Genomic DNA, 25,566 nt, shown 5'->3' with positions numbered 1-25,566 from the left:
GCATATAGAAGAGAGTTTAGAATAAAGCCCACCTCGATTTCTTTCGAGTTCAACAAAAATGCACTTCTTCTTGATATCCCACCGGGAACGCGAACTATCACCTTTAGTTCATATTTTTCAAATAAGTCTCAAATCATAAATTAAAATTATGCATGATCTCACGTTTCCCTTTTCCCTTCGATTATTTCCAAAATCAACAATCAGAATCAAAGTACGATTATCATATCGTTTTTATCACACAACAACTCCAGATTTATCATCAATTCGTGTCACGCATGAGTGCTTTTCTCCACACAACACACGCACACACACCGCACACATGTGCACGCCTACCGAGGCATGCACATACACACACACACTCTCGGCCACACACACACAAGCATCCAATTTCACCGATTAATTTTCCCCTTCACTCGTTCTAAATGCATGTGGACTCAAGAACACCGATTGATCGGTAGGAGAAGAAAAGATTAATAATAGAAGTACCTTTTCTTGCAAAAACAAACGGTAGAAACAAGTAGAATCTTGATTCTTCAATGAATTCTTGAATTGCAGCTTCAATTCTTCTCCAAAAGATGAAGAATTAATGGAGAAAGTAGAAGAAAAATTTGAGAGAGTGGGAGAGAGAGATGTGTCGAGATTTTTGGGAGATGGGGGCGGTTTCTGTAGTGCTAGGGTTTTGATTTCTCTCCTCTTATTTATAGAGTGCAAAATATACTCAATTAAATAATTAAATAAGGATTTGGAAGAGATATGGAAGATTTGTTTGTTGAAGTGGCCGAATATTTAGAGAGAAATATTAGGGAATTCGAATTCTAGGCTATTAAATTAGCCTATGATTTAATTTGAATATTTCACGGAGTAGAATAAAATATCACGGAGCAAGAATAAAATAAAAATACTCCCCAATTAAAAGGAAAAGTGGCGATTTTTGGCCTCTTCTCACAAGGAATAAAATCAAATCCTAATTTAATTAGGATATGGCAAGATCTTCTTAGATTTGGCAAGATGTGCTAGGATATTTGAATTTAATTATGGAAGAGAATCAATAAGGGATCAAATAATATAATAAAAATTATCCCTTCTTCCATAATAAGGAAATTTCGAAAATCCCTCTAGACCAATCATAGGTTTCGAAAATTTCATAAATAAATAGGTATAATCGGACTTTGGATTTAATTTGGATAATTATCCCAAGCAATAATTAAATCCAAGAAAAATAGGATTTCTTTTCAATAAATAGGAGAGGGTCGAAAATTTCCACATACTTAAATAATGCTCCTATTAAATTCTCACTCATCCCTTAGGATAATAATTCACCACAAATATTATTTCCTCCCACATTAAAATATCCACATTTTTTGAAATTCACCTCCACTTCACATTTTCAAACGACTTTGACCATTCCACGGCCACGTCATATTTTCCACAATGTTGACTATTCAATAGCCACGTCACATATTCAACAAGTTGACCATTCAACTCAATCTCAACTCAAAATCGCAATTAGGTCACATAGAATATTGTAATAAATCACTTATCATTTAATTTCACATATCATAGCATTAAAAGCATTTAATGCAAAAATTTCCACGTCACAAAAATTAGGGTCCGAAAAAGCGGGGCGTTACAGTTTTGCTCCGTTTTAACCTGTTTTTACTTCAAAATCCCAACAAACTCATTATTTCATCAAATCAACAACTATATGGGTGAAAACCTATTATAAACACCTTAATTCAACAAAAACATGGGCTAAACACCTCTAAAACCATCCTAAACTATGAGTTTGTCAACTCTCCCAAACTTAAACACTTGTTTGTCCTCGAACAAGAAGAAGAAAATAAGAAAACAAACTCATGTAAGGATATGGAGTGTCATCATTGTCTCAGTAGAAATAAAATAAACAACAAGTATCAATGGCCTCGTATGCATGTAAAGTATTATGAAATATAGGTATAATTTTTGTATGCCACGTTTAATAGATAGGAGTATTTCCTAATTCGTAGATTATGGTAGATCCGAGAAAAAATTTAAAATTATGATTTAAGTAGTTTTAAAAATATATTGTGAAATTGACCAAAATTTAATCAAACTAATAAATTTTATGACAATTTACCATATATTTACATCATTAAAACATAGGCATATTTTTACATACATTTATAGAAATAATCAATGTCCAAATTTCAAGGCATCCAAATAAACAACTACTTGCAAATAACGATATGATACTTTTTCACTCAAATAAAAATATTAATGACATAACTGTACGTACATAATCGAACTTTTTTTTAACATTTTACACTGAAAATCGATTTATAAACATTAATGGATTTAAAATAAATTTTATACTAATCATTTTCCAACACTTCAAAAAAAATTAAAATTTTAATTTAAATATTTGTATATTTAAAAAAAAGCTTATTTTTTTTACTAAATATTATATAATTAATTCAAAATCATGTTACAATCTAACCTAAAATTTCTATATCACTTCAATCTTATTGCTACATATAATACAATAAATAACATAATTAAGTTTTAAACAAATTCAATCAAATTTAAAAATTTAAGAATATTGTATACATGTACAATTTATATACATTCATCTTTTCTCTTTTTGTTAAAATTCCTCAATAGATGGCCCATTCTTTGCTCAATCCAGTCCAAAACATTATCTTTATTCGTTCCAAATAAGAAAAGCCCAATCTAATTAATTTATTCCGACTTTCAATTTGGATTTTTTATTGGGAAATTTCCCATACTTCATTAGGGCGTTGTTTCCCCAAATTTTTCCACTGAAAAATCAAAACTTTCTGGTGGGATTCTCCAATGGCCTCGCTCTTCAAGGTAAATTTGAAGTTTTATTTCGTAATTGCTTGATTTCCTGTTTCAATTAATCGATTCAATTGCGAAGCGTTGGTTTCAGTTTGAATTACCGCATTCGTGTTCCATTTTCAGCTAATCTAGGGTTATGGGAAAATAATTTGAGCTGCCTGCATAAATGTAGTTGATGTATGCAATTGAGCTTGTTGTTTGCTGAAATCAGATTGCTGGATTTTGTTTACTGAAGTTTTGGCGATTGTTTTCTTGGTTAGGATCCGACGAAATTGTCGGCGTATAGGGACAGGAGGTTTTCGGGGACTCAGGAGGAATATGAGGAGGCGCTGCTGACCTCGACCACGGTCTACGTGGGGAATATGTCGTTTTACACGACTGAGGAGCAGGTGTATGAGCTGTTCTCTCGGGCGGGGGAGATAAAGAAGATGGTCATGGGTTTAGATAAGAACAGCAAGACCCCTTGCGGGTTCTGCTTCGTAATGTAAGCGTTGTGGATTGAATCGGCACACTCATTGCGCAAATTGTTCTGTTTTAAGCTTGTGAACCGAGTTTTTCGAGTGACCTCTTTTGCAAAGTGTTTATTGGAATTCTACATTGTGCCTTAATGCTTTCCGGGGTAGGTGCGTTGAGGGGGTATTGAAGGTGAGGTGGATGGGTAGGTTAGTTTTGTGTTGTTGTCAATTAGAGGCGAACGGGCAATACTGGCTTTGAAGTGCTTTAGTTACTCGAAGTTTCTAACTCCTGTTGGTAGGAAGAAACGGGGATGGGGAGTATGGTTGAGTTGGGTGTGAGCTCGACTCTGTTGTGTCTTTCATTGTCTTGACTCAAGTGTTGAGTACTTTAATGTTATCTGGAATCATATTTAGCTCGTCTTTACTGTTAATTGAGTGATGTATGTTTCTAGAAAGCAAAATATTTCTCTAGAACTCATCCCCTCATTATGGAGCTTCACACATATCAGGTACTATTCCAGAGAAGATGCTGAAGATACTGTGAAATATATCAGCGGGACTATTCTCGATGACCGTCCTATTCGTGTTGACTTTGATTGGGGGTTCCAAGAAGGCAGACAATGGGGGCGTGGACGGAGTGGTGGGCAGGTGAGATATCTATAATTTTGGTTCTCCTTGCCCCTTGCTAATCCAGTAATTGTTCGAATTTGTGTTCTATGTGCCAGGTGCGGGATGAATATCGCACAGACTACGATCCAGATATCCTTCCCATGGCAATTATTTTTTAGTTACGCAATTGAAATTGAATTTGTTCGAAGTTACCATTTTTTCTGTCCCCTGCTTGTCACTGTGATCTAGACTCTCGTATTAGGCACATTGTATCACAGAATACACTCAAGCGTTACTTAATACCATACCTACGTGAATACAAGTGATGGGATATCTTCTTATGCATTTCTATTCAAGAATGCCCTATGAATAAAGCTAATAGTTTCCATGTATAAATGAAGCTATCCGAATATCCATTTTCTTAACTGTCACACGTAGAGGTGGTTATGGTAAAATAGTCCAGAAAGAGTTGGAAGCCCAGAGGCAGCTAGTTGATTACGGTGGTGGATCGCTAGATTCATTTGCACCTGTTATGCAACCTAACTGTAAGCCACTAAACATCTGTATTCTTTTTTGCATTTGCTGCATATTGCTTGTGAAGACTAGAGCTCCTTACTAAAATTTCTGTTTCTGTGAGTGGCCTTTGAGCTCTATTAGTATTATTTATCCACATATCTATACCCCAAGATCGACAATCTTGCTAAATACATCAACACACAACCTGACATATTGTTTAAAGATATCAGAATGCGGTTTGAAATTTATTTTTGGAGCATTGTTTTTCTTCAGTCTGGTGTCCTTTTTATTTCAATTACCGATGAAGAGGGTTATTAATGTACTCCTATTATTGTTTGTTCAATAAATAATAATCGGTAGTTCATTTTTTGTTGTTGACTTTCTATGCCTGTAGATGGTAGGCAAGGTGGAAACTACGGTCAAGGGGGCTCCTACCGTGGCAGAGGTATTATTCTCATTTATGTTAGCCTTGCGATTCTGGTCATAAAACTCACTAACCGATGCCTTACTCTGGAAAAACAGATTACCCACGTAAGCGACATAGAGAAGATGACCGCCGTGGGCCAGATTTTCAAAGGAGAAAGTCAGACTTCGTATATCGGAGAAATCCAGATAATGAACCCAGACCTGTAAGTTTCTTATGGTTGTACAAAAATCATATCTTCACCGTTTACTTACCTTTCAAATTGATCTCTTCTGATTTCCTCCCCCATTCCCCCACACAGCCCTATACATAAGCATTTGTATGTGAAATTGTGAATCCATTTTTACTTGTTTGAAGTTTTCAATTTCTGTACGATGTCGATAGCTTTAGGATCACGTCAGCTCGCTCAAACCCAAAGAGGGCTGACATGTGGGACATGTCGGTATCAAAATATCTCAATGTCTTTATGTTCTTATTGCCCGAGGCTTATCTAGGAAGGAGAACAATTTTTTCGATTGTTGTCATTTTGTGCAAAACCCCCCATCACCAAACTAAATTTGAGAAAAATTGCCTTCTCGCAATCTTGAAGTCGAAATTTTAGGAAATGCAGCCTTGACTCATCCTGGTTATTCATGATCCACCATTTTTTTTGTTAACAGGAAAAAAATCCGCGATTTCGGGAGAGTGGCGATTCGGACGAGGAGGATGATGATGATCGGAAGCGGCCATCGTAGTGGTTACTTTAGATTTAGAAGTGTATGCCCAACTCTATGCTTTGCCCCAAAATGTGATCTTCCCACCATTGGTACAAAGCATTTATGCTTAAAATTTTTGTATTTTTTCTTGTAAACCGGAATACTTTATATATTTGTGTTGTAGAGCATAATTATTAGTATTACAATTTTCTTTTTTTTTGGGATGGTTTAATCGGTCAAGTGCCTATTTCATAATCGAATATGCATCAAATTTTACCATCATTTTTTTTTTATAAAACTTGGTATAATATTATGATTTAATGTTCTCTTTTTAAATGTATTCAATTAGTTGGCTATCGGTAAAAGAATGAATCAAGGATGTTATATAAAATATGATTGTGGCCATTTTTTTCTGTATGCTTGTGAGTTAAACAGAATATGTAGTGGTTGTGAAATTCATATTGTAATAGTATTAATTTGATATGATTTTGATTCTTTGTAACAGTGAATCGGGATTACATTATGAATGCACCTAACACGCAGCTGTCATCTTGAATTCGAATAATTTTGGAATAAATCCAGTTCACTTTCACCTATTAAATATACTAATAAATGTTTACAGTCAAATTGCCGCATATTATATTACATTTTCTTGATATTCCGAGTGGAGTATTTAATTTGTTTTGTTCAAATAATTTGGAATGGAAAACAATTAATCCCATATAATTTATTAATAATATTATTATTATGGTAGGTGTATTTTTAAATCTTTCACTATAGTATTATAAGCAAATGTCATATTATCATAGGCTTAGTTAATTTAAATATGTATACAAGAAACATGATGATAGCACAATGATACCAGTACCACTATATAGTTACTCCTATGCTACATACAAGTATATACAGTAATAATTATTGTTTTTCCCAATAAATCTAACACAAAATTTGATAATTCTAACAAAGTACACCTGTAATAAGACCTTTTATTGGGCCACGAAATAATAACTCCTCTTTGACTAAGTATCAATCATTACAATTGCTAAAAAGCTTTTTTAGAACAATATTAACCACAATGCTAGAAGGAAGGGAGAAATGCCTTTTTTTACTTGTTAAACTTGATAGAAAATTCTTACTCATTAGATAAATGTTGCTTCATTATTCAACTCCTAAAATACATAGAATAATTGTTGGAGTTTGTCATTGCTATAATCATGAGTTGGATTTAATTTATTATATTTTGAAAAGTAGATTTAAAGATCTACTTGTATAATCAATGAGAGGGGGGGCCAAGCTGCCCTCTTCCAAAATTAATATCGACAGTTTTTATTATGAAAGTTCAACATCTCCAATTTCAAAATACAAAAAGCAACAACCAAAAATAGTGGCTAAAATGTTGAATCACACTCTTTTAAAATTTTTCTTTAAATTTGTAATAATGACTCAGACAATAAATTCTGCTCACATAATTTCTCTTGAAGAATGAAATTGGGTCATGAAACAGACAGATCAGCCTAAAGCAATTCTTTCTTCTTCATTTTTGTTAAACATCAATTTAGTATAAAACGTGATTAAATTCTCATTCTGTGGAAATTTTTTAAAATCAGATAGAAAAATTATGAAATTGAAATTTGATCTTGATAAAATAGCGATATGACATTCGAAAAATTATATAATTATATCACCAAAAAATCAAACAATATAGTCTATTCATAATTTTTCATCTTTGAAAATAGATTTAAATTTCGTAAAAAAACTGCACTATTAAAATTGAACTACCACATGATTTTATTATAATTTAGACAAATAAAAAGTAAAAACAAACAAACAAACGTTGAATTTTTTGTTGTAATATTCCGGTGGTTGCTGACTTTTGCATTAAGCTGGTGTTCTGTTTGTCTCTTTCCCACAAAATTTCACCCATTTTATCTCCGTTCTCACCGCAATTAAACCCAAACCCACCACCGCCGCCGCCGCCTCCTACTATTTCTCCCCGCCGACCCTCAAATGCAAGCCTCTGGTGAATAAAAATCCAATCTTTTTCCTTCTATTTCCAAGAAATGGGGAATAAATTCATTTGCATGAGCAAGAAAGATTCCAAGAATGGTGGGATTGGATCGAGAAGCAAAAGGGGCAGTCTTTCAAAGCGGAGGAGCTCAGTGGAGGAAGAATTCTTGCATAAGCAAGCCCTAGCCATGGCGATTCAGCAGCACCAGCTCTCTCAGCGATTTGACAATGGCTCCATGTCCCGCCGCCTCGGATCCACCTCCTCCCGCCGCCGCGCCGCCGCTTTGTCAGACCCTTTTTCCACCGCCGCTGCCAAGCCGGTAAATTTTGCTGTTTATTGTGATTTTGGCACTTTTGCTTGATCTGAATTGGGGGAAATAGGGTTTGATTTAGTGTGTGTTTGTGTGTGTGTGTTGAGTTGTTTATTTGTTGAATTGAGTGGTGGGATTTTGGTAGATTACTTTATTGATGGAAAAAGTGTGATCAATCTCTCATGATTTTCTTGAAAAGGTGACTTTTTTGCTTAGGAAAGTAGTATTTTCCCCCAATTTTAGTTGCTGTATTTTTTTATTGATTCTTGATGAAGATATTAAGCTGTGTTGGAAAAGGGGGTTTTCATGAGCAGTTGCAATAATCTGAGTTCGTTGATGGATATTCTTGGTATAGTAGATGCTATCATACTCGATTCGAGTAGTTGCATAGTGCTAAGCCTCGTTATCTAGGTTTAGTGTTATCGCGCGTACAATCATACTCAATGTGAGCTTGTTGTTTCGCATTGCCACCAAGGAAGGCTCGAATATATGTGTAAAAGCCGCGAGTCTCTTAGACAAACGCCTCGTTCTTGGAAAGTCTTCTGTTTTGATGCTTGATGCAAATGATAGTTGGTTTTAGGATAAGGGAATCCATTGATGTTTCTTGATGTAGTAGATGTTATCATACACGGAGTCATGCTCACTTGTGATGGCATCGATTTGCACTAAGCCTTGTTTCACGGTTTAGGCTGCTAGCTTCACGTTCACTCTTCTATGTGTGTGTTTGTGTGGATGTGTATAACTCGAATTCGTATGTGTAGTTGAGCAATTATAGTCACTTGTTTAGTAGTTTTGCTTCTTATAAATATGTACTATGTTGTTAAACAGTTGCCGGAGTTTCTGGAGAATATCAAGACGAAGAAATTTGTTTTGGTACATGGCGAAGGATTCGGAGCGTGGTGTTGGTATAAGAGTATTGCTCTGCTCGAGGAATCTGGACTGCTTCCGGTCGCTTTGGATCTAGCTGGATGTGGAATTGACACAACGGATGCCAAAAATGTCACGACGCTAGCAGAGTACTCCAAGCCTTTGATCGATTTTCTGCAGAGTTTGCCCGAGGACGAAAAGGTAATACTCATAAACATAGGTTCAGAATGCAGTTTCTCTATGAAATTTTCCTGAGCCGACTAATTTTTTTGACACGACACGCCTTTGCAGGTGATATTGGTCGGCCACAGTAGTGGAGGCGCTTGCATCTCCTACGCGTTAGAGCATCTTCCCGACAAGATCTCGAAAGCCGTCTACTTATGTGGTACGATGATAGCGGACGGGCAGAGACCTTTTGATGTGTTTGCTGAAGAGGTACTTCTTGAACGACATGTTATGATGCGAAGCTTTGTCCATGCCTTGACGATGTTTTCTTCTCGTGCAGCTCGGTTCCGCTGAGCTCTTTTCGGCAGAGTCAAAGTCTCTAATATACGGAAACGGGAAAGACAACCCCCCAACCGGATTCATGTTCGAGAAGCCACATCTACAAGGGCTATATTTCAACCATTCTCCTACAAAGGTAAACGAAACAATTCTTTTTTTTTTTAATCTTAGCCTGCCTATAATTAATGGTCGGAACGTAAACTGATATCGTGTCGTTTAATTAACACATCGATCTTCTCGATCCAGGATGTTGCTTTGGCAATGGTTTCTATGAGGCCTATCCCTCTTGGTCCGATGATGGAGAAGCTGTCTCTATCGGCTGAGAAATATGGGACGGGCAGGCGATTCTATGTTCAAACGTTGGACGATAATGCCCTTTCGCCTGATGTCCAAGAAAAGCTGGTAAGGGAAAACCCTCCGGAAGGAGTGTTGAAGATCAAAGGCAGTGATCACTGCCCTTTCTTCTCAAAGCCTCAGGCTTTGCATAAGATCTTGCTTGAAATAGCTCAAATTGCTTAGAAATCTATTTCTAAATATTATTTGAAGCATTATTTGATGTAGTTATAGTGTATGATACTACAAGAAAATATGCTCAATACATGTAGAAATTGTTTCAATTGGTAAAAATTTAGGACTTTCAAAGCTCAATCACATCATCATTTTCTTTAGTAATTTCTTGTTTCACTTCTGCAAATTCCTTCTGCATCTTCTCAAGAAAACTAAGCATGCTCTCCAAACCTTTCTCATCTGAAAAAAAAAAATCAATTTAATTATCAATGGCGACGAAGCATAGCTCACGTTTTTTCCCCTTCAATCGGTAGGTTAGGGATTCGAGTCACCTGGAGGAGTGTGTGTAATTGTAACTCTAAAAAGAAGTAAACCGTGTTACGAATTCAAGAAAACGTTTATTGAGGATTAGGTCGTTACCGAATCTGGGTATGGTGTGACCCTTGGGATGACGGATCACTAAAGGATCAACGAACGAGTCGAGCAACTCGGTGCCATGCTCCTTTAAAAAGTCTTGGTCCCCTGTTTCACGGAAAACACGACACGAGTTTTCATAGTCGAGTAAGCTCAAACAACTTTCGCGGTATCAATGCAAATAGCTCGCGAGTAGCTCGATTCATTTACGACGAGAGAGATGCAAACTTCCCGGCCCTACTTATAATCAAATTTAATCTTCTTTCAAATCAAAATTAAATTAGCTGATGACTATTACTAACATAAACTTGTGACATTGACATTTACTGCTTCATAAGCAACACACAGAAATACATGTAGCGTGCATAGATGATATCGAAAAATTTACCTAAAAAGTGAACAGACCGACATCGAATTGGTGCAGAATAAGCTTTTTCGATCACAGATTGATTTCTAAATTTGGCGCCCCCGATTATCACCACGAGTTTTATCTTAGGTACTCTCGTGAGAGCCACGCCCTGCAACGACAAAAGTTGGTTAGAATGTTTAAGCTAATGAGCTTCGCTAAACAAACAAACCGAAGCTAAAGCTTACGTTTGCTTGCATTCCAGCTAGTGCAGCAGATAGAATCGCACCCTGATTAGGCCAATTGTTCGACTATGTTAGATTTTACGATCATCAACAAATTCAAATTGTAATATCAAACGTTGCACAAAGGAGAAAACAGTCATACACATAAATGTATAAATACCTGTGAAAAACCAAGAAGACCATCAAAAGGGCCATGCTTGATCATGAAATCTTCTATATAAGCAAGACACTCATCAAAGTTCACATATTCCGAGAATTCCTAAAATTCACCCAATAAAAAAAGTAAGAATATTTAATATATCATCACAAAAAATAAGAAACAATAATAATAACAATACTCATAATAAAAAACAAACTGTAAAAAAAAAATCATAAAATTTAGCCAAATTCACTTTTATAAAAAAAGAGTAAAAGTCAATTTACGAATTTGGTCCAAAACATTCACTTTTTTGAAAAATAGGCCCATAACAAACGAAAATGTTGCCGAAGTAGTGTTTTTTTTTACGGTTCCGTAAAATAACTAACGGTCAACGCTAATTGCACAGTGGCATGACCGTTACTTTTTTGACGGAACCGTAAAAAAAGGACCACCGCAACAAGAATTTTATTTGTTATGGACCTGTTTCTCAAAGATTAAATGTTTTTTACCAAATTCGTATGTATAACGTACTAACAATATATTGCTCATACTATAATTTTTTATGAATGAACATCATACATTAATGTTCCATGACTAAAATTTTATATAGTGACTTTTTACAACAATATGTCCTAATAAAAATAGAGGAAAATAATACTCCTTCCTTCCCTGAAAATTGTCACATACTTATTTCATTTTTCGCCCGTCCCTTCACTTTTACTATTTTTGGCCGTGGACCTCATATTCCACTAATTCATTCTCACTCACATTTTATTATAAAATTAATATATAAAAGTAGGACTCATGTGCCACTAATTTTTTCAAACTCACTTTTTATTACATTTCTTAAAACCCGTGCCGAGTCATATAGTGACAAATTATGGGGGACGGAGGGAGTAATAATAATAATAATAATAATAATAATAATAATAATAATAATAATAATAATAATAATGAATAAAAAAAAAGGAAAATGGGACCTTGTTGAATTGAAACCACTCATAATAAGGCGGATCAAAGATTCCCTCAACGTCGGATTTTCCTTGGCAGGGAAAAGGGGCGTCGGTGAAAACGAGATCCAATTTTTCCAGCACAGATTCCGGCCACTTTCCGGTGACCTGTTTCTTAATAATTTCGCCGCTGGTTCGGAATCCATGGAGGCATAGCAATCTCAATTTCCTCGCACCTCCTTCGCTCCCCATTTTCTTCGCCCAAATTAAATCCCCCTTTCTCTCTCTCTTAATGCTAATCGATTCTGCGATTTCTCTCTCCTTTCGCCTGCAAATTGTCGTGAGTTTGGCTGCGTGGGGAGAGGAGTGATTCAGAAACATGTCATTGCTGTCGCATTTATATAGATTTGGAGGCTGCAGACGCCATGGATGGCGTGGACGGCGAATGTTCTCTCTTTTATGGACACGTGAAAAACGCACAACACACAGTGAGCTGGATTTTTATGACTCGAATATAGCCATAAAAATGTTCTATTCCATATGATTTATACAAGAAAAAACAATAGATGATTTTAATAAAAATAATAATAAAATTTAATTTATGGAAGAGGGAAGCATAAATTTATTAAATACTCAATCCGTCCAACTCTAAGAGCATCCGCAGTGGGACGGATGTCCCGGCAGACTTCCCAAAAACATACCGGATGCCAAAAATATCACGATGCTAGCAGAGTACTCCAAGCCTTTGATCGATTTTCTGCGGAATTTGCCCGAGGACAAAAAGGTAATACTCATTAACGTAGTTTCAGAATGCACTTTCTCTATGAAATTTTCCCGAGCCGACTAATTTTTTGACACGACACGCCTTTGCAGGTGATATTGGTCGGCCACAGTAGCAGAGGCGCTTGCATCTCCTACACGCTAGAGCATCTTCCCGGCAAGGTCTTGAAAGCTGTCTACTTATGTGGTACGATGATAGCGGACGTGCAGAGACCTTTCGATGTGTTTGCTTAAGAGGTACTTTCTTGAACGGCCAAATATCACATTCTAGCCCAAAGCATGTCTTCAAATCTCGGTATAGGCCCAACTTTCCAATTTCAAAAAGTCGTGATTGCAACCAGAAATTTGCGGAAAGGCACAATTTCCTAGCATATTTTTGGCTGCCAACACGACTTTTAAGGTTGGAACACCATAAAGTTTTATCATGGTATTAGAGCATGTCGTTGACTTACGAGTTAATTAAACTTTAACCGACCCACCAGTATATCTGGGCCGAAACAGAAAAAAACGACCAATCCAACAAATTGGAACCACTATATAAGTCTCATAATACTAATATTTCATTATCGAAAGTGCGTGACATTTTAGAAAAACGAGCATATTTTGGGAAAGTAGTTTTGATGCGGATCTTCGTGCCTTAACGATGTTTTCTTCTTGTGCAGCTCGGTTCCGCTGAGCTCTTTTCGGCAGAGTCAAAGTCTCTAATATACGGAAACGGGAAAGACATACCCCCAACCGGATTCATGTTCGAGAAGCCACATCTACAAGGGCTATATTTCAACCATTCTCCTACAAAGGTAAACTACACAATTCTTTTTTATCTTAGCCGGCCTATAGTTAGTGGTCGGAACGTAAACTGATATCGTGTCGTTTAATTAAAACGTCGATCTTCTCATTCCAGGACACTTATGTTTTTCAAGCTGATAAAATCAGCTTATGTTGATACAAGCTTTAACCTCAAAAAAATGATAGGAAAGGCTGATAAATGTTTTTCAACATACACTTATGTTGAATAGAACACTTTTAAATGGTCAATACAAAGAGAGCAATCATATTCTAACAGCTTAAAGTGATAAAAAAAAAAAATCAGTACGAAACAATCAAATACATAGCTTATTATGCTTCATAGTAGTATGCACAATTATCTCCACTTCATTATCCTCTATCTTTACTTTATTTTTCTCCATTCAACTCATAAAATGAAAATATGTACGAGGAGGATAAATGCTCCCCTGAGAGCGGAATTGATGAAGTACATTTTATAATATAGTGTACGTAATGATATTAGTTATTTTTTTATTGAATTTTTTAAAATTTGTAAGTATAATTATTTTTTTATTGAATTATTTAAAATTTGTAAGTGAAAATCTTATGACCGTGCATAGTACATGCACGGGTGATAATACTAGTTGGTAAAGTTTAGGACTTTCAAAGCTCAATCACATCATCATTTCGATAGTAATTTCTTGTTTCACTTATGCAACTTCCTTCTGCATCTTCTCAAGGAAACTAAGCATGCTCTCCAAACCTTTCTCATCTGGAAAACAAAATAAACATCAATTTAATAATCAATGGCGACGAAGCATAGCTCACGTCCCCTTCAATCAGTAGGTTAGGGATTCGAGTCATCTAAAGGAGCCGGTGTGTGTAGTTGTAGCTCTAAAAAGAAGTAAATCGTGTTACCAAATCTGGGTATGGTATGACCCTTGGGATGACGGATCACTAAAGGATCAATGAACGAGTCGAGCAGCTCGGTGCCACGCTCCTTGAAAAAGTCTTGGTCCCCTGTTTCATGGAAAACACGACATGAGTTTTCCATAGTCGAGTAAGCTCAAACAACTTTCACGATATCAATGCTCTCGATTCATTTATGACGAGAGAAATGCAAACTCCCCAACCCTACTCTCTAGTAGTACTTATTTGACTTATAATCAAATCGTTCATTAAAATCAAAATTAAATTAGCTGATGACTAACATAAACTTGTGACATTAACATTTGCTATACTTCATACGCAAAACACAAAAATACATGTAGCGTGCATAGATGATATCGAAGAATTTACCTAAAAAGTGAACAGACCAGCATTGAATTGGTGCAGAATAAGCTTTTTCAATCATGGATTGATTTCTAAATTTGGCGCCTCCGATTATCACCACAAGTTTTAACTTAGGTAATCTTTTGAGAGCCACGCCCTGCAACGATAGAAATTCGTTAGAATGTTTATGCTAACGAGCTTAGCTAAACAAGCATACCGAATCTAAAGCTTACGTTTGCTTGCATTCCAGCTAGTCCACCCGATAGAATCGCACCCTGATTAGGCCAATTGTTCGATTATGTTAGATTTTCTTGACACATGACAATCATCACAAATTCAAATTGCAATATCAAACGTTGCACAAGAGAGAAAAAAAGTCAAATACATAAATATATTGATAAATACATATATACCTGTGAAAAACCAAGAAGACCATCAAAAGGGCCATGCTTGATCATGAAATCTTCTATATAAGCAAGACACTCATCAAAGTTCACATATTCGGAGAATTCCTAAATTCATCCAATAAATAAAATAAGAATATTTAATACTCCTATATCATCACAAAAAATAAGGAACAAATAATAATAATAGTAATAATCATAATAAAAAGACAAATTGTAAAAAAAAATCACGAAATTTAATCAAATTCATAAATTTCAGATGTGCCCTCAATCATCCCATGGGAAAAAATTATGATCGCATACTTATATTGCTCATATGGAATAGTATCATTTTTTATGAATGGACATCTTTGTTTAACTATAGACACTACGTCCTATATGAATTTTTCGCTAATTCTATCACATACAAGAGATTATTAAAATAAATTTATATTTTAACCATGACTAAATTTTATAGTAGTACTCCTAACTTTTTTACTATTCCCTCCGTCCCGGATAATTCGGGTCACGTTGACCGGGCACGGATTTTAAGAATTGTAATGAAAAGTGGGTTGAAAAAGTTAGTGGAATGATGGTTCTACCTTTATATATTAGTTTTATAATAAAATGTTAGTAGGAATGAGACAAATTATGTGGGACGAACCGAAATGAAAAATTGGGACGAATTATCAGGGACGGGGGAGTACAATATATTATACTCCCTCTGTCCATGAATAAGAGTCCCGCTTTTTCATTTTGGTCCGTCCACGAATAGGAGTCCCGGTTCATAATTACCATAAATGTTAAAGAGACCTTACATTCCACCAACTCATTTATTCCACTCACATATCATTTAAAACTAATATATACAAGTGGGACTCTATTCCACTAACTTTCTTCCACCCACTTTTCTTATCATTTCTTAAAACTCGTGCCGGATAGAAATGAGACTCCTATTCGTGGACGAATGGAGTAATAGTGAATGAAAAAAAAGGAAAATGGGACCTCGTTGAATTGGAACCACTCATAATAAGGCGGATCAAAGATTCCTTCAACGTCGGATTTTCCTTGGCAGGGAAAAGGGGCGTCGGTGAAAACGAGATCCAATTTTTCCAGCACAGATTCCGGCCACTTTCCGGTCACCTGTTTCTTAAAAATTTCGCCGCTGGTTCGGAATCCATGGAGACATAGCAATCTCAATTTCCTCGCACCTCCTTCGCTCCCCATCTTCTTCGCCCAAATTAAATCCCCCTTTCTCTCCCTCTTAATGCTAATCGATTCTGTGATTTCTCTCTCCTTTCGCCTGCAAATTGTCGTGAGTTTGGCTGCGTGGGGAGAGGAGTGATTCAGAAACATGTCATTGCTGTCGCATTTATATAGATTTGGAGGCTGCAGACGCCATGGATGGCGAAGGTTCTTTCTGTTATGGACACGTGAAAAACACACTACACACAGTGAGCTGGATTTTTATGACTTGAATATAGCTAGGGGTGGGTCGATACGATATATCGTATCGAAAACGTTGTATCGTATCGAAAACGTTGATATGAAAGAATTTCATGTCGTTATCGTATGAAAAGTTTCGATATGTCGAACTTTCGATATGGATAATATTAATATCATTATCGTATTGATATTTCGATATATAGTACCGAAATTCGTTAAGAACGATATATCGAAATATCGTTATGGTATCGAATACCTACATATCGAAAAATATAATTTCAAAATTGAAAAATAACACAAAAATTTAATGGATTTATGTATATTTATCATTTTAAAATGTATTGAATTCCAATATGTTTCGATATATACAATATATATCGTGTATTCGATATAAAACGATATATCACGATATAAGGAAATTCATATCGTTATCGTATCGAAAACTTACGATACGGTATCGTATCGTATCGAAAATTACGATATATCGAAAATTCGATAATTTTTCGATATTTTTCAATACGATACAAGCGATATATCATTTTTTTCAGTATTTTTCCCAGGCCCTAAATATAGCCATAAAAATGCTCTATTCCACATCATTTATATAAGAAAAAACAATAGATGATTTTAAATAAAAATATTTGATTAGTCACATTAGTATTGAGTTGATTCCTTTTCGTTTTAATAAAATTTCATACAGTTAATCTTTTTTATTTATTTTATCTTTTTTAATACTTAATTTATGAAAAAAATGATGAAGAGGGTGTGTCTATCTATTATGGAACGAGGGAAGCATAAATTTATTAAATACGCAATCCGTCCAACTCTAAGAGCATCCGCAGTGGAACGGATGTCCCGGCGGACATCCCGACGGACATACCAAAAACACAACGGATGCCAAAAATGTCACGATGCTAGCAGAGTACTCCAAGCCTTTGATCGATTTTCTGCAGAATTTGCTCGAGGACGAAAAGGTAATACTCATTAACATAGTTTCAGAATGCAGTTTCTCTATGAAATTTTCCCGAGCCGAATCTGGTTATGGTATGACCCTTGGGATGACGGATCACTAAAGGATCAACGAACGAGTCGAGCAGCTCGGTGCCACGCTCCTTGAAAAAGTCTTGGTCCCCTGTTTCATGGAAAACACGACACGAGTTTTCCATAGTCGAGTAAGCTCAAACAACTTTCGCGATATAAATGCTCTCGATTCATTTACGACGAGAGAGATGCAAACTCCCCAACCCTACTCTCCAGTAGATATAACAACCTATGAAAGTAGATGAATGTACTTATAATCAAATTTAATCTTTCATTAATATCAAAATTAAATTAGCTGATGACTAACATAAACTTGTGACATTGACATTTGCTAGTACTTCTTAAGCAAAACACAAAAATACATGTAGCGTGCATAGATGATATCGAAGAATTTACCTAAAAAGTGAACAGACCGGCATCGAATTGGTGTAGAATAAGCTTTTTCAATCATGGATTGATTTCTAAATTTGGCGCCCCCGATTATCACCACAAGTTTTAACTTGGGTACTCTCGTGAGAGCCATGCCCTGCAACGACAAACATTGGTTAGAATGTTTATGCTAACGAGCTTAGCTAAACAAAAGAACTTGTTATTTCCGTACAGCACAACAACTGCATAAGCTGCTGATGCTCATTTTGTAAGGCATGATTATGAATTAATCCCTTCTTCTCTCTCGCATAACTCGGACGAATTCCGGTCACCGGAGACCCCAATTCGGTACCACATTCATATAGATTTGGAGGCGAAGGTTCTTTCACACGTGAAAAAAGCACTACAAACAGTGAGCTGGATGTAATGCTAATTTATATAGAGTAAGAAAAAACAATAGATGATTTTAAATAAAAATATTCGAGAGTAGTAAATAATGTGGCCCATGGAAAATGGAGTTCAATTTGGCACACCAACCATAAGCCTAACTAAAGCTAAGCCCTAAATGTGTTTGTGAGTTGACCAAGTGGTAGAAAGGTTAATAATGCTTGACGCTTAAACTAAGTAAGCGAATACTGTTATTAGTATAATTTTTGCAAAACAACGTTCGAACTGAATTGTTATATTCTCTACAAGAGGGACAGAGGGAGTATGATTTATCTGGACCATAACAAAATCTCAAAATATGAGAATTTTAGGATAAGAATCTATTCCAAAAAGCCCGTTAGCTTAACAAAGTCACCATAATAACAATTGTTATATTCCCTACAAGAATTGTTAACTTTCTTAAGTTGCTAACTTGCTAGCTTATCGATGCAATGTATTAAAAATGTTAATACGATGACATTAAAATGTCAACACATAATTTTGTTGAACTTCAATATAATGTGTTAACATTTTGATGTCACCGTGTTGATATTTTTAATACACTGTATTGATGAGTTAGAAACTTAAATAGTTAGCAATATAACGCACCACAGTTTATCAGATACGCTTATATATCAATTGGAGCCTAAAATATTCTCACAAGTGCTAGAATGTATCTTTAAATTGAGAAATTTCCCCTTTTCTTTATAGTAATAGCTTTTTTTTTAGTTTTTTTAAGCTTTGTTTTGTTATATTGTCTCTAGCAAAAGCACGTTAAGCGACTGATGACATGGAAATATGAACATTAATTTTTAAAATTTAGTTTTTCAATATTTTGTCTAATGATATCTCCCATCCTCGTTTCAGATTGAACGACATTGCAAAGTGTCAAAACCTAGGAGATAAAAAAAATGAAGCTCAATCCCGGATGCCAAGTTCGACTTCAAGCTCGTCGTCCTGCTCAAAAAGCCTCAGGAGGCGGGCGTGTTGCTCCTCTCGCTTCTTCCTTTGCCACAGCTTGAATAAGAAGACGGAAAACGCCCCCACGGCTACAAGGCCGAGACATACGAGGAGGACTTCCAACCACGTGGAACCTCCAGACGATTTCTTGCTCGAATCCTTCTGGTTAGATGAATTTGACGCAGCTGAGGTGTCCGCCAACCCTACACAGACAACATTAACATTCAAGAAACGAAACAACGATCCCAATTAAGGGTGGGTGAAGAAAATCAAGTAATAACGAAAAACGAAAAAGGAGTATGAAATATGAATGCAACATAGGACGAAAGATTTGCCTAGGCTCGACCTTTATGAAACCAAAATTGAGCTTAGCCTCGGAGTATAAGAAAACTAACGATGTTAACCAAACGTTTATGAAGTTAGACTCAACTCCAACTTAAAAACCGAGTTGATGACTTGATCCCAAACATCTTTTACTAAATCTGAGCTAGCCTAACAAGCGTTTTGCACGGGAAAAAGAACTAACGGTCTTCACCAAGCTCTTATGAAGAAAATGTCGAGCTACGCTCCAACAAAAACCAACACACAATCATACCTAGCTTTTACTATCTGAGTAGCGTCATAAACTTTCAAGCACTAATCGTTCTCTACCGATCTCAGCTCCAACTAAAAGCAACGTGTGATTTAGTCCAGCTTTTACTATGTCGAAGCTAAGCCTCATCACCATTCAAGAACTAAATCGCTCCACACAAGCTAAAATCGGGCTTTTACTCATTCTGAGCTAAACCTCACAACCTTAATCAAGCAATCAATCACCATCTTCACCAAAAATCAAGCTCATCTCGCAGCAATATGCGATTCACCGATACATTTACCCGATACATACACAAATCGAGCATGATTCGATTGGCATTGCAGCATTAATCTTGAACTAATGATTAACATTCCACCCCAAAAAGCACAAGACTTGATACCATGCTCAACCTATCCAACTAGTTAGATCAAATCAACACAAAGCAATCAAAACCTAAACTAACATTAACAACCATGAATCAGAGACAAAGCAACAGCTAAATTAACAACAATCCCAAGAGAATTTCAGCTATTTCCTTCAAAATTCAAAAATTTCCCCCTTTTCAATTTCTTCTCAAATTAATCAACTCGATCCCTAATTTCTTTCAATCCCACAAAAGGGCTCGGAGATTCAACCTTAAAAATAATCCATTTCCTAAAAAAAGCTTAAATCTTGAATCTTGAAAGAGCGTACCTGGGATTAAGGAAGACAATAAACATGAGAGAAACAGCAAGGAGCTCCGATCTATGATCTGTATCATCGCAATTTAATTTTTGAAAATCCCCCTTTTCGTCTTCTTCCTCTGAGTTTCTTTGTTGGGCGATTTCTTCCCCACCGAATTAATTTTCTGGGCTAATTGGGTGTGTCGGGATAACAGTTGGGAAGAGTTGAATGAGACCATTCAACAACTGTCAATTCCACCATTCTTCCCACTAATCTACTACTAGTACTTAATTTTGATAAGATTATTGTAATATTATGTTTTAAAAACCAAAAATATATCTTGACGTATAAAACTCATTTATAGACCTGTCCAAGGTGTACCGAACCGACGGTTAAAACCGAAATCGTAACCAGCAGTTACGGTTCCGAACCGAAACCGTGAGAATTTACTCAAACCGAAACCATCGATTTTTGAACCGTGGTTCAATTCAGGTTCAAAATTTTTCGAACTGAAACCGTGCAGGAACCGCCCGTTCCGGACGGTTCCAAACTGGAACCGCGAAAAATCGCCGAAAAACCGTGAAACCAAGCCGAAACCGCAAAAAACCAGCGTTTCGAAGCCGTGAAAAAACGTAAAAAAAACCCCAGAAAATCGTCGGTTCGGAACCGAAATCGAAACGACGCTTTTGGAACTGTAACCGTAACCGCGGGACACCCTCGCGGTTCGATTCCGGTTCGAAAATTTTCAAAACCGTAATTGCCGGTTCCGGAACCGTGGGCACCTCTACTCATTTGTCGGCAAGATATGCACGGATTTTAGCAATATACTGTATTTTTTATAACATTTTTTGAAATTTTATATTTTAATAATCTTTTCTTTAATTTTTCAAATTAGTTTTTTTTTTCCATTTATTTTTCACTTCTTTATCTGAATACCTAAAATGCCCGTGAAGTTTAAATAAAATGCGGCATATTCTCAACGAAAATGGGTACCCTTGATCACTCTCATAAAAAACAAATTAATCCACCAAGAAACCCTAATTCTTCCTTCTGCTTCATATCCTCTCACCAAAGCCTCTGCTGCGCTCGGATTCAATTCATCTCACTCTGAAAGTAAACGCTTCATTCCGAGTTGAATTCGCTATTTATACGCTCCTTGATTTTGATATTTTTGTGTATTTATGCTGATTGTTATTGATTTTGATTTGTTTTCCAGATTCTTCGAATTGAGAGAGTGAGTAAAAGGGTCCTGCGAAGCCATGGCTCTGGTGAGTGTTTTGTTGCTCTCGTTGTTTTTTTACTTTGGTTTATGTGATGAATTTTTTAGATCTGTGATTGGCCTTTGAGTGAAGTGTTGAGCTACTTATCTGCTTACTTTTGGATTTCGTGATTTAGATTGCGTTGATTCTATCAGAAATGGTAATTGTGGTGTTCGTTTGCTGTTGCTTGAGATAACATGGACTGGAAAAAATCATTAGTATAGTTAATTGAATTAAATCGAAACAATATGCTAGTTATGGATTGCTCACTGCTCACTTGCAATCTCTCCCTAGTCGAAATTTTGATTGGAAGAGAAAGAAACTTTTTACTTGAAGGTTAATTTTAACAAAAAACATAGATTGATATTTGTAATTTAGCTAAAGTTTAATACTGTGTTACTGATGCTGCTTGATTTTTTTGGTATACCTCTTTCGTTTCGTACTTATACAACTGCAATAAGTAGCCGGGATTGAGCATCACTGCTGATATGTCTTTATTTCGAAAGTGAACTTATGGGTGTCATGTTATTCAGTTTGGGGCTGATGTACCTAATTTGAAGAAGGCTATGATTTAAAAAGTAAAACTTTTTAGTTAAATTGTGGATTAAATAGCTTGGTCATGCTTGTTGACATTATTTTGGTATGCTATCCAGGTTTTGCATTCTACAGCAAACAAAAATGCAAACAAGACACTTATTGTGTCGGAGTTCAATGGTGTAAAGGTTGAGCTAGCTAAGGATTTTCAGATGGGTGTTACAAATAAGACCCCAGAATTCATCAAGATGAACCCCATTGGGAAGGTATGTTGAGATACGATTCAGAAATAGTACTATATAGTTACTAAATAATCAAAATCTTTGCCATTCTCTTTTTTCCTCATTTTAGAATTTGGGTTGTGTAGATTCCTGTGCTTGAAACGCCTGATGGCCCAATATTTGAGAGCAATGCTATTGCACGCTACGGTAAGTGACCTATTGTTAATTGTTGAGACTGAGTGAAATTTTTGCCTTGACATGACTCTTGATTCTTGCTTCTGCTGTACAGTGGCTCGGTTAAATCCCGACAACAACCTATTTGGCTCTTCCTCTATTGAAACTGTAAGGGACTGCTGTTTGACTTCTGGACATTGAATAAATTTTGTTTTTGTTTCATTTCATATGTTTAATATTCTCCAATTCTATGTCAATGACTGGTTTATTTTATTTCACAGGGACAAATCGAGCAATGGATTGATTTTTCTACTAATGAGATTGACGCACATATTGCTGCCTGGTTATTTCCTAGAATCGGTCTACGTGCACATCTTCCTCCGGTACTACTACTTACTTTTATTTGTAATCTCATAGTCATAAACCAGCACAGCAGCTCTTTGATATTCTGGTTACCAAAATGACTGATAAATATATATTTTTATTTCTGCACAGGCCGAGGAGGCTGCAATTGCTTCTCTGAAGAGAGGCTTGGAAGCTTTGAACTCCCACCTTGCATCTAACACCTACTTAGTTGGACACAGTGTCACACTAGCTGATATCATCACTGTATGTAATCTGGTGATAGGGATCAAGGCAATCCTGATAAAGAGCTTCACCTCAGAGTTCCCACATGTCGAGAGGTACTTTTGGACCTTGGTCAATCAGCCAAACTTCAAGAAAGTGTTGGGTGACATTGAACAAGCCAAATCTGTTCCACCTGTTTCAACCCAGAAACATGGACAGCCGAAAGAAGCTGCGAAACCAAAGCCAAAGGAGGAGGCAAAGAAGGAGGCCAAGAAAGAGGAACCTAAGGCTGTAGAGGAAGAAGAAGCACCTAAACCAAAGGCGAAGAATCCTTTGGATCTCTTACCTCCTAGTAAGATGGTTCTTGATGACTGGAAGAGGCTCTATTCTAACACAAAAACCAACTTCCGTGAGGTTGCTATCAAAGGTATGATTGGTCCGAGGCATTCTCCATTGCTCAATATGATGTTTGAAAATCTGCATAGACCTTATCATATTCGCTGCATTTTGTAGGTTTCTGGGACATGTATGACCCTGAAGGATACTCCCTCTGGTTCTGTGATTACAAATACAACGATGAAAACATGGTATCTTTTGTCACCATGAACAAAGTGGGAGGATTTCTGCAGCGTATGGACTTGGCCCGCAAGTACGCCTTTGGCAAGATGTTGATCATCGGTGCAGAGGCCCCATTTAAGGTGAAGGGTTTGTGGCTGTTCCGGGGGACCGAGATTCCCAAGTTCGTTATGGACGAGTGCTACGACATGGAGCTTTATGAGTGGACGAAGGTCGACATCAGTGACGAGGCACAGAAGGAGCGCGTGAGCCAGATGATTGAAGACGCCGAGCCATTCGAGGGCGAGCCTTTGTTGGATGCCAAGTGCTTCAAGTGAGAGAGAGATAAGCTGGCTCGACTTTTGTGATTGTAGTCTTTATCTATATCCTTTGATTCAGGAATTGTTCTATTATATTTTGTGAACTTATTTTTCAGTTTTGTAGCTTTGTCAGTTTGCTATGTGACTAATTTAAAAACAATGTTGGATTAATTGAAGATATAGAAATGTACTCTTCATAAATTTCGTTTAATGTATGCTGTATATTTCTGTCATTAATTTTCAAGTATTTATACAAATTGATGATTGAAGTGGATATATGTTGAAAATTTTGAAGTGTTGAGTGATACTAAATCAAATTCGTAGAATGACTTCTTTTTTTTGTTAAAGTTTTGTTGAATTATAAAGATAATTTAATTTAAGTAACGCACTCCACTGTGAGATTGATTTGTCTTATGATACTTATTCAATAAAGGTGTTGGTATCCCCACTTTCTTCAATAGCTTATAATTATTTTAATTTCCTTAATACTATAATATTAATGCTCATGTTTATGATTAGACTACATTGCACCGAATTCCAATATTCTATAATAATGATATTAGTATATTAATTTAATTCTACGTGATTCCAGTTTCCTAGCTAGGTGTTTTTTGGGTTCCAAATTGCAGAATTCAAGCGTTTGATTTCTTAGTTTATTTTCAAATTACATAATTCTAATTAGTCAACCAATCGATGTATAATATTTTTTCTTTACTTAAGCTTTGTCTCATTTAACGGTTATCATGAATTAAATTATCTTTTGAATTTCAAATTTTCATAATTCGTTGTTATCATAGAATTGACCTTGTGGAATTGGAACTTTCAATTGCAAATCCAATTGATACCTTAAAAAATTTAGAATTAATTCAAATTTCTCTCAATTTCACAATTTGAGATCCATGTCAAAAGTAGGTAATTGGAATTCCAAATAGTTATTATAAAATTGGACACCTTCGCATACTACACACATTCTACATGCGCACTGCACACACATTGCGCACACTACACACACAATGCACGCCACATTGTGCGCACACATACATGTTGGGGTTTGCACAACGGAAATTGCAAATTAAATAAATTCACATATTATAATCTATTTAGGTGATTATATGGATTGATTCAATTTCATGCTTCAACACATATAAACATGTTATTGCCCAAATAATCATATAAGTATTAAATTATGATATTGAATCTTACAAGTTTGATTCTCCAAAGAATCGAAGTGGCTTGCTACTTCTCCACGTGTAGATCTTGAATGGCTGTAGATCTTGAAGCTTTATCGCAATTCCACAATCCTTGAAGCTTTATTGCAAAACCGGAGATCTTCTAACCTATGACCCAACTCTAAATCTAACTTCTTTGTGGGAGGAATCTATTAGAAACTATAAGGATCTTGAAGAATAAGACAAGATAAACCAATTGTG

General features: G+C 36.0%; 6 protein-coding genes and 1 long non-coding RNA gene across 7 annotated transcripts; 4 read left to right on the top strand and 3 right to left on the bottom strand.

The window, feature by feature from the left end:
* The first annotated feature begins 2,705 nt into the window (after window positions 1-2,705).
* LOC125218702 (nuclear cap-binding protein subunit 2-like) lies at window positions 2,706-5,756 on the top strand. Its single transcript, XM_048120440.2, has 8 exons — window positions 2,706-2,850; window positions 3,099-3,322; window positions 3,803-3,941; window positions 4,019-4,052; window positions 4,337-4,447; window positions 4,813-4,863; window positions 4,941-5,047; window positions 5,502-5,756. Exons 1-8 carry the CDS (start codon window positions 2,833-2,835, stop codon window positions 5,574-5,576), a joined length of 759 nt encoding a protein of 252 aa, XP_047976397.1. The 5' UTR covers window positions 2,706-2,832; the 3' UTR covers window positions 5,577-5,756.
* Window positions 5,757-7,405: 1,649 nt separating this feature from the next.
* On the top strand, window positions 7,406-9,898 carry LOC125222879 (putative methylesterase 12, chloroplastic). The gene is made up of 5 exons (XM_048125734.2): window positions 7,406-7,864; window positions 8,684-8,923; window positions 9,014-9,157; window positions 9,228-9,362; window positions 9,473-9,898. Exons 1-5 carry the CDS (start codon window positions 7,598-7,600, stop codon window positions 9,743-9,745), a joined length of 1,059 nt encoding a protein of 352 aa, XP_047981691.1. The 5' UTR covers window positions 7,406-7,597; the 3' UTR covers window positions 9,746-9,898.
* LOC125222881 (uncharacterized) lies at window positions 9,738-12,347 on the bottom strand. The gene is made up of 6 exons (XM_048125735.2): window positions 11,858-12,347; window positions 10,899-10,997; window positions 10,742-10,783; window positions 10,536-10,665; window positions 10,154-10,255; window positions 9,738-9,973 (listed from the first exon to the last, which is right to left on the bottom strand). Exons 1-6 carry the CDS (start codon window positions 12,206-12,208, stop codon window positions 9,864-9,866), a joined length of 834 nt encoding a protein of 277 aa, XP_047981692.1. The 5' UTR covers window positions 12,209-12,347; the 3' UTR covers window positions 9,738-9,863.
* Window positions 12,348-12,423: 76 nt separating this feature from the next.
* LOC148933018 (uncharacterized) lies at window positions 12,424-13,507 on the top strand. The gene is made up of 3 exons (XR_016134508.1): window positions 12,424-12,611; window positions 12,701-12,844; window positions 13,270-13,507. It is a non-coding gene; the product is annotated as an uncharacterized LOC148933018 (long non-coding RNA).
* A 114-nt stretch (window positions 13,508-13,621) lies between these two features.
* Window positions 13,622-16,514, bottom strand: LOC125185434 (uncharacterized). The gene is made up of 6 exons (XM_048081964.2): window positions 16,033-16,514; window positions 15,058-15,156; window positions 14,878-14,919; window positions 14,672-14,801; window positions 14,291-14,392; window positions 13,622-14,144 (listed from the first exon to the last, which is right to left on the bottom strand). Exons 1-6 carry the CDS (start codon window positions 16,381-16,383, stop codon window positions 14,083-14,085), a joined length of 786 nt encoding a protein of 261 aa, XP_047937921.2. The 5' UTR covers window positions 16,384-16,514; the 3' UTR covers window positions 13,622-14,082.
* A 2,581-nt stretch (window positions 16,515-19,095) lies between these two features.
* LOC125219860 (uncharacterized) lies at window positions 19,096-20,773 on the bottom strand. Its single transcript, XM_048121944.2, has 2 exons — window positions 20,537-20,773; window positions 19,096-19,472 (listed from the first exon to the last, which is right to left on the bottom strand). The coding sequence occupies exons 1-2, from the start codon at window positions 20,601-20,603 to the stop codon at window positions 19,228-19,230; spliced, it is 312 nt and encodes a 103-aa protein (XP_047977901.1). The 5' UTR covers window positions 20,604-20,773; the 3' UTR covers window positions 19,096-19,227.
* Window positions 20,774-21,482: 709 nt separating this feature from the next.
* Window positions 21,483-24,347, top strand: LOC125222726 (putative elongation factor 1-gamma 1). The gene is made up of 8 exons (XM_048125493.2): window positions 21,483-21,619; window positions 21,723-21,774; window positions 22,419-22,565; window positions 22,667-22,727; window positions 22,810-22,862; window positions 22,976-23,077; window positions 23,190-23,688; window positions 23,775-24,347. Exons 2-8 carry the CDS (start codon window positions 21,766-21,768, stop codon window positions 24,152-24,154), a joined length of 1,251 nt encoding a protein of 416 aa, XP_047981450.1. The 5' UTR covers window positions 21,483-21,619; window positions 21,723-21,765; the 3' UTR covers window positions 24,155-24,347.
* The last annotated feature ends 1,219 nt before the right edge of the window (window positions 24,348-25,566 follow it).

The sequence above is a fragment of the Salvia hispanica genome, chromosome 1 (assembly GCF_029641045.1).
Source record: "Salvia hispanica isolate PSC_SH4W2 chromosome 1, Shi_PSC_v1, whole genome shotgun sequence".
NCBI classification, from domain to species: Eukaryota; Viridiplantae; Streptophyta; class Magnoliopsida; order Lamiales; family Lamiaceae; genus Salvia; species Salvia hispanica.
Note: the sequence above shows the minus strand (reverse complement) of the source record. Positions and strands in the feature narration are given on the sequence as shown.